Here is a 6,362-nt window from a genome sequence, read left to right as displayed (position 1 = left end):
TTTGGTGTCTATTCTACAATTGGGACAAGAAGTATTTGTGAATGTCTGAGTCTATTTGGGTCTTTGTGTTTGTTTGATAACATTTATTATGTGCTGTCCTTTGTATCTCTTGTTTTTTTCTGACACGGGTTCTTGCTGTGTGTCCTAGGCTGATCTCAAACTCCTGGGCTTAAGCAGGCTTTGCACCTCGGCCTCCTGAGTAACTGAGACTACAGGTGTGTGCCACCATGCTCAGCTTGTTTTTTTTGTTTTTAATATTTTTGAAGTTGATAGACCTTTATTTTATTTATTTACACACGGTGCTGAGAATTGAACCCAGTGCCTCACCCATGCCAGGCAAGTGCGCTACCGCTCAGCCACAGCCACAGCCCCTGTCCTTTTTTGATTGTATTCATTCCTCCAACTAGATTACAAACACCTTAAAATTAGATACCAAAGGGCTGGGGCTGTAGCTTAGTGGCAGAGCGCTTGCCTTACACATGTGAAGCACCGAGTTCGATCCTCAGCACCACATAAAAATAAACACATAAAATAAAGGCATGCTGTACAACTACAAAAATATTAAAAAAAAAAATAGATACCAAAACAAAAGCCTTACATCTGCCAACATTTTTGTGGGGGAAGGGGCTTACCACTGAACCTCATCCCCAGCCCTTTTTTGTATTTTATTAGAGACAGGGTCTCACTGAGTTGCATGGTGCCCTCCCTCAGTTGCTGAGGCTGGCTTTGAACTCGAGATCCTCCTGCCTCAGCTTCCTGAGTCACTGGGATTACAGGCTGTACCACTGAAACCAGCACATTGACCTTGTATTTACTGCTTTAAATATAACACCAAATAGTAGAAACCATCTGATTCTCATGAACTTGACTCCAGAACTGGGCTTTTATGAAGAGAAGAGGCAGAGGTGCCATGGCTATTAATGGCCACTAGAGGCTCTCAGGGCTGGGCAGGGTATGGGGGCTGTGTATATGTGATCTCCCACTACCCCCCACCTGGCCAGAGCTAAAATAATAAAATGCTGATCTCACTGTTCCCCCACCCTTTCCCCCGGCTCGGCACCAGGCTCCTCCTGCTGCGGGAGCAGTGCCCCAGTGGAACAGAACTACTGACAGAAGGGGAGGTGAGAAGGAGGTGGCCATCAGGACTGGTAAGTGGGGACAGCAGGGGGCTTATAGTTGAGAACCTGGTGGGAGAGAGGAAGAAGAATAGCTCTTAAATAACAGGAGTATGTCTCTGTCACTCAGTGTTTGTCTCTGCCACCACCCTGTTCCTTAACTGTGTCATTCATGTTGTCGATATAAGTGTCTCACACGTTTTGGGTCTTTTACCTTAGCAGGGTGTGTATGTGTGGTTTGTGTATGTCTTATGTCTTTACATTGTAAAAGATCATGTGAGTTTAATCTTTCCACAGTTTTAAGAGAGACTTTACTCCATTTAAAAGGCATTTCTCACCCATTGGTCTGGTGTCACCTTCCTGGTGACAGATATGGGGATTCAGTCCCTTCTCCTGAGGCCATACTGCCCTTCCCCCAACTTGGAAGTCCCCTAGCTTCTGAGTCCTTGCTTTCCCTAAGGATTCAGAATTTTAGCAAAGAGGTAAAGTGAAATCTTGATCCCTCCACATAAAAGAGGAAATACGGGTGGGATAAAAAAGTTCGCCTCCCTCCCCCACCAGCCCTCCTTGTTTTCCTTAGCCAGTTTAGTAAAACAGACCGAGTAATAGTAAGGAGAGGACGAATTTCTCCGAAGCCCTCTGTGCACCCCACCCCCATACACACCTTTCAGTGGGGACTGGGCATGACTCCAGCTGTGCTGGCAGAGCTCCCAGCAGCTGCGCTAGGCAACAGGCCTGATGGGCGAGGGTATGGGGTGCGTGTTGCCAGGATTTCCCCGTCACACGGTGAGAGGACAAACCCAGTTTGGATCCTGGGATCCCCATCCAAATTGGATAGAAGCTGAAGAAGGAGACACCAATTCTAACTCTAAACAAACTAATCTCCCCTAGCCTACTAGATTTCTAACCTCCAGTGTTCTACCCCCAGCTTTTCTCTTTAGGTCCATACTGTGTCCATGTCCATCTTTCCATGTCCAACTGCTTTTTCCATGTCCCCCCAGGCTCTCAGTGCCACACAGTGGGGAAGGGGTGGGGGTCACCATGTCATCGTATCAGAAGGAACTGGAGAAATACAGAGATATAGATGAAGATGAGATCCTAAGGACCTTGAGCCCCGAGGAGCTAGAGCAGCTGGACTGCGAGCTACAGGAGATGGACCCTGAGGTAGGGGCTGCAGCACAGAACCAGGAGTAGTCCCCAGGCTTTTGGGAAAGGTGCTGGGCTCCGTGTGGCTGAGACCAGAGCTTACTACAGGGCCTGGAGTCCCAAGAGAGCCAGGGAAAAGCTATCTAGAGATGTTTTAGGGAGCCCTAGAGGTACACCAGAGGGGTACCTGACTTGTTTCCTAAAACTCATCCCTAAGAACATGCTCCTGCCAGCTGGATTAAGACAACGTGACCAGACAAAGAAGAGCCCAACAGGGCCACTGGACCGAGAGGCCCTTTTGCAGTACCTGGAACAACAGGCACTAGAAGTCAAAGAGCGTGATGACTTGGTACCCTTCACAGGAGAGAAGAAGGGTATGGGGTCCCTGACTTCCATGCCTCCCAGAAATTCAATGGCTCTCTCAGTCTCCCCTCCAATTTCCCTCTCACCTCCAACTCCTACCTGCCCAGGGTGCCCTGACACCTGCATGCCAGCTTGCACTCACTCCGAAGTTTTCATCAGGGATCAGGGGATCCAGGAGTCCTGAACTTGTAGAGGATTCAGACTTTCTGGTGTCCCCTAGCAACCCAGCATTATACCTCCTGAAGAAAGGAAGGAAGCTGGAGGCCAGGATCTTGGGAGAAATGACCTCTGCCTGAACCATCCTTCATCTCCCCATCAGGGAAACCCTATATTCAGCCTAAGAGAGAAATCCCAGCACAGGAACAGATCACCCTAGAGCCTGAGCTGGAAGAGGCCCTGGCCCATGCCACAGATGCTGAGATGTGCGATATAGCAGGTGGGCAGTGGTGAGAACTTGAGGAGGGTAGAGGATCAGGGGCAGGGGGTCCTTGCTGTGATAGGACACCTATAGGTGGGAAAGGCCTATATTCTGAACTGGGCAGAGATGTCAAAGCCTCAGGCAGTGGTTTTTTAACTTTTCTTAGTTGTTTACTTATATATACATTCATTTTTAATTTAACAAGATAGTATCTCAGAGTAATTTTACAGAGATTATAAAAGCAAAAAAAAAAAAAAAAAGGAGATGTTCTGGCTAAAATCAGCAGGGTTCTCTGCAGACCCTCATCACCTTCTTATAGTTCCTCAGGGGGACTTCCCTAAGCCCTATCTCAAAGTTTTAGAAACCACTGCCTTGGGCAATTTATGGAAGGGAACCTGGGGACTGAGGATGGGTGGGAAACCCCTATGGAAAAATGAAAGGGGTTAGGATGTACAAATGCTGCTGCAGAGTAAGGTGAGAGGCGTGCTTGGAACAGGCCCCTTCTCATCACCTGCACCTCCTTTATTTCCCCTCTCTAGCAATTCTGGGCATGTACACACTGATGAGCAACAAGCAATATTATGATGCCATCTGCAGTGGAGAAATCTGCAACACTGAAGGCATTAGCAGTGAGTGTGTTGGGGAAGTGGCCCCCCACCCCAGGGCTCTGGGCAGGCAGTCCCAGAATCAGAGAAAAGGTGGCAAAGGGTAAAATAGATGAATCTGGGTGAGGACATGGTGCATGAGTGATAGAACAATGGGGAGATTGTGGGGGACATGTTGGGGTTCCCTTCCTGCTGTCACCCATCAGGTGTGGTACAGCCTGACAAGTATAAGCCAGTGCCAGATGAGCCCCCAAACCCCACAAACATTGAGGAGATGCTAAAGAGGGTTCGAAGCAATGACAAGGAATTGGAGGAGGTGAACCTCAATAATATACAGGTATTTGATGCCCATCTTCCAAACAGTAACACAGGGATAACTCTGCTGACATGTGAGAGTCCCTAGCCCATCATTTCTCATGCTCCTCTGATAGGACATCCCAATAACCATGCTAAGTGAGCTGTGTGAGGCGATGAAGACAAACACCTATGTCCGGAGCTTCAGTCTGGTGGCCACAAGGAGTGGTGACCCCATTGCCAATGTAAGACTAGTTGACATTCTCAGCCCTCTCCCCACACCTTGATATGAACCCTGGGCAAAGCTGTCATAAAGGAGTGGCTAGGGGTACTATTCCCATCATATTTTCTTTCTTTTTTTGGTGGGGGGCACCAGGGATTGAATCCAGGAGTGCTTTACCACTGAGCCACATTCCCAGCCCCTTTTATTTTTTGAGACAGGGTCCTGCTAAGTTTCTGAGGCTAGCTTTGAATTTGGGATTCTCCTGCCTCAGCTTCCAGAGCTGCTGGGATTACAGGCATGTACTGCTATGCCCAGCTCATTGTATTTTCTTCAGACAGACCTCATGGGGGGTGATTTAGCTCAGTTGGTAGAGTGCTTGCCCTGCATGCACAAGGCCCTGGTTCAATCCCCAGCACCACACACACACACACACAAAAAAAAAAAAAAAAAAAAAAAAAAATCTCATGGGGACCCTGACACATAGTCTTATGGTTTGCAACTCTGAAATCCTGAAATGATTTTTCCAAAGGGCCTCAGTCCTTTCTCAAACTCCAACTCCACTGTGTGCTTAATGTCCATTTTTACCTACTACATACTTCAGTCTCCCTCTAGCCCCACTTACAGCTCCTCAAGGACTTTTCAAAAAGTTGTTTCCTGGGGCTGGGGATGTGGCTCAAGCGGTAACGCACTAGCCTGGCATGCGCGGGGCGCTGGGTTCGATCCTCAACACCACATAAAAAATAAAATGAAGATGTTATGTCCACCGAAAACTGAAAAATAAATTAAAAAAAAAAAAGTTGTTTCCTTCTTGCTCCTGTTCTTTCTCCTCAGTCATCTGTGAAACTCTCCTAATCTTAACCCAAGTTCCTACTACCTAGGCGGTGGCTGACATGTTGCGCGAGAACCGTAGTCTCCAGAGCCTGAACATTGAATCCAACTTCATTAGCAGCACAGGACTCATGGCTGTGCTGAAGGCTGTTCGGGAAAATGCCACACTCACTGAGCTCCGTGTGGACAACCAGGTCAGCATTCCTTTCCTTTGGTCTTAACCTTCAGCTAACACCCAATGAGTTTCCTCCCTGAGCCAACCATTGGAGCAGTTATCTCACTTGATTTTGTTGGAATTCTCGTTCCTCTCTGTGAGGGAAACCAAGTCAGCACTTTCTTCATCACCTAGAGAAACGAGCCCCTTGACTTCCCAAAGGCATCTATGGTCTGGGATGGTGAATGACCCAGAGGGTGGCTGACAGCTTTCACCTCTTCCTCCTCCAGCGCCAGTGGCCTGGTGATGCAGTGGAGATGGAAATGGCCACTGTGCTAGAGCAGTGTCCCTCTATCGTTCGCTTTGGCTACCACTTTACACAACAGGGGCCACGAGCTCGGGCAGCCCAAGCCATGACTCGGAACAATGAACTACGTAAGTAATTGCAGACATGGTGCATGTGAGCTGAAGACAGGAAATGTGGAAACTGGTTGATGCTCCTGAAAGCAGACTTAGTGACAAACACCTTGGGTTGTTGCCAGAGATATTCATATGAGAAGTTCAGATCCTATGAGTGATGAGAAAGTATATAGAAAGTTCTTCTGCCCCGGATATATACCCATAGAGAGGTGGGAAGGAAGCTGGACAATTTTTTTTTTTTTAAACTCCAGAGTACACTACCACTGAACTACATCCTCAGTCCTTTTTAATTATGAAACAGGATCTCACTAAGTTGTCGAGACTGGACATGAACTTGTGATCCTCCTGCCTCAGCCTCCTGAATTACTAGGATTATAGGCATGTGCCACTGTGCCCAGCCATAATTCTAATATTTGGTGTAGTTTCTTATGTTATTAATGTGGCATGGGCATGTCAGGTGGCCTAAGACACTACCATCTTATAATTCTAAGGAACTGGAAAGAAGAGTACCCTTGCCAAAATCAGGAGATGGAACAAAAGCTTGTGTTTGTTTTCTTTCATTTACAGGTCGCCAGCAAAAGAAGAGATAAGACCACCCTTCCCTTGACCAACTAGAGCTGGGAACCCTGGACACGTAAATTCTCATTTCCCCTCTTCCTGTAAATAAAGGCCCTTTTGTCCATCCTGCATGACTCCTTCTTGGGCTTTTGGGTGGGAATCTTGGCGCTAACCCCCAAGGGTTACTGCCAGTTCATCAGGGGATTATTTATACTCTGGGGATCAGCAGGCAGAGAGT

The 6,362-nt window shown here is 47.6% G+C and overlaps 1 protein-coding gene across 1 annotated transcript; it reads left to right on the top strand.

Moving 5' to 3' along the window:
* The first annotated feature begins 1,035 nt into the window (after nt 1–1,035).
* Nucleotides 1,036–6,251, top strand: Tmod4 (tropomodulin 4). Its single transcript, XM_076860923.2, has 10 exons — nt 1,036–1,148; nt 2,117–2,279; nt 2,479–2,635; nt 2,944–3,060; nt 3,582–3,671; nt 3,854–3,984; nt 4,079–4,186; nt 5,043–5,186; nt 5,437–5,581; nt 6,134–6,251. Exons 2-10 carry the CDS (start codon nt 2,157–2,159, stop codon nt 6,154–6,156), a joined length of 1,038 nt encoding a protein of 345 aa, XP_076717038.1. The 5' UTR covers nt 1,036–1,148; nt 2,117–2,156; the 3' UTR covers nt 6,157–6,251.
* Nucleotides 6,252–6,362: the final 111 nt, after the last annotated feature.

The sequence above is a fragment of the Callospermophilus lateralis genome, chromosome 7 (genome assembly GCF_048772815.1).
Source record: "Callospermophilus lateralis isolate mCalLat2 chromosome 7, mCalLat2.hap1, whole genome shotgun sequence".
NCBI lineage: Eukaryota > Metazoa > Chordata > Mammalia > Rodentia > Sciuridae > Callospermophilus > Callospermophilus lateralis.
Note: the sequence above shows the minus strand (reverse complement) of the source record. Positions and strands in the feature narration are given on the sequence as shown.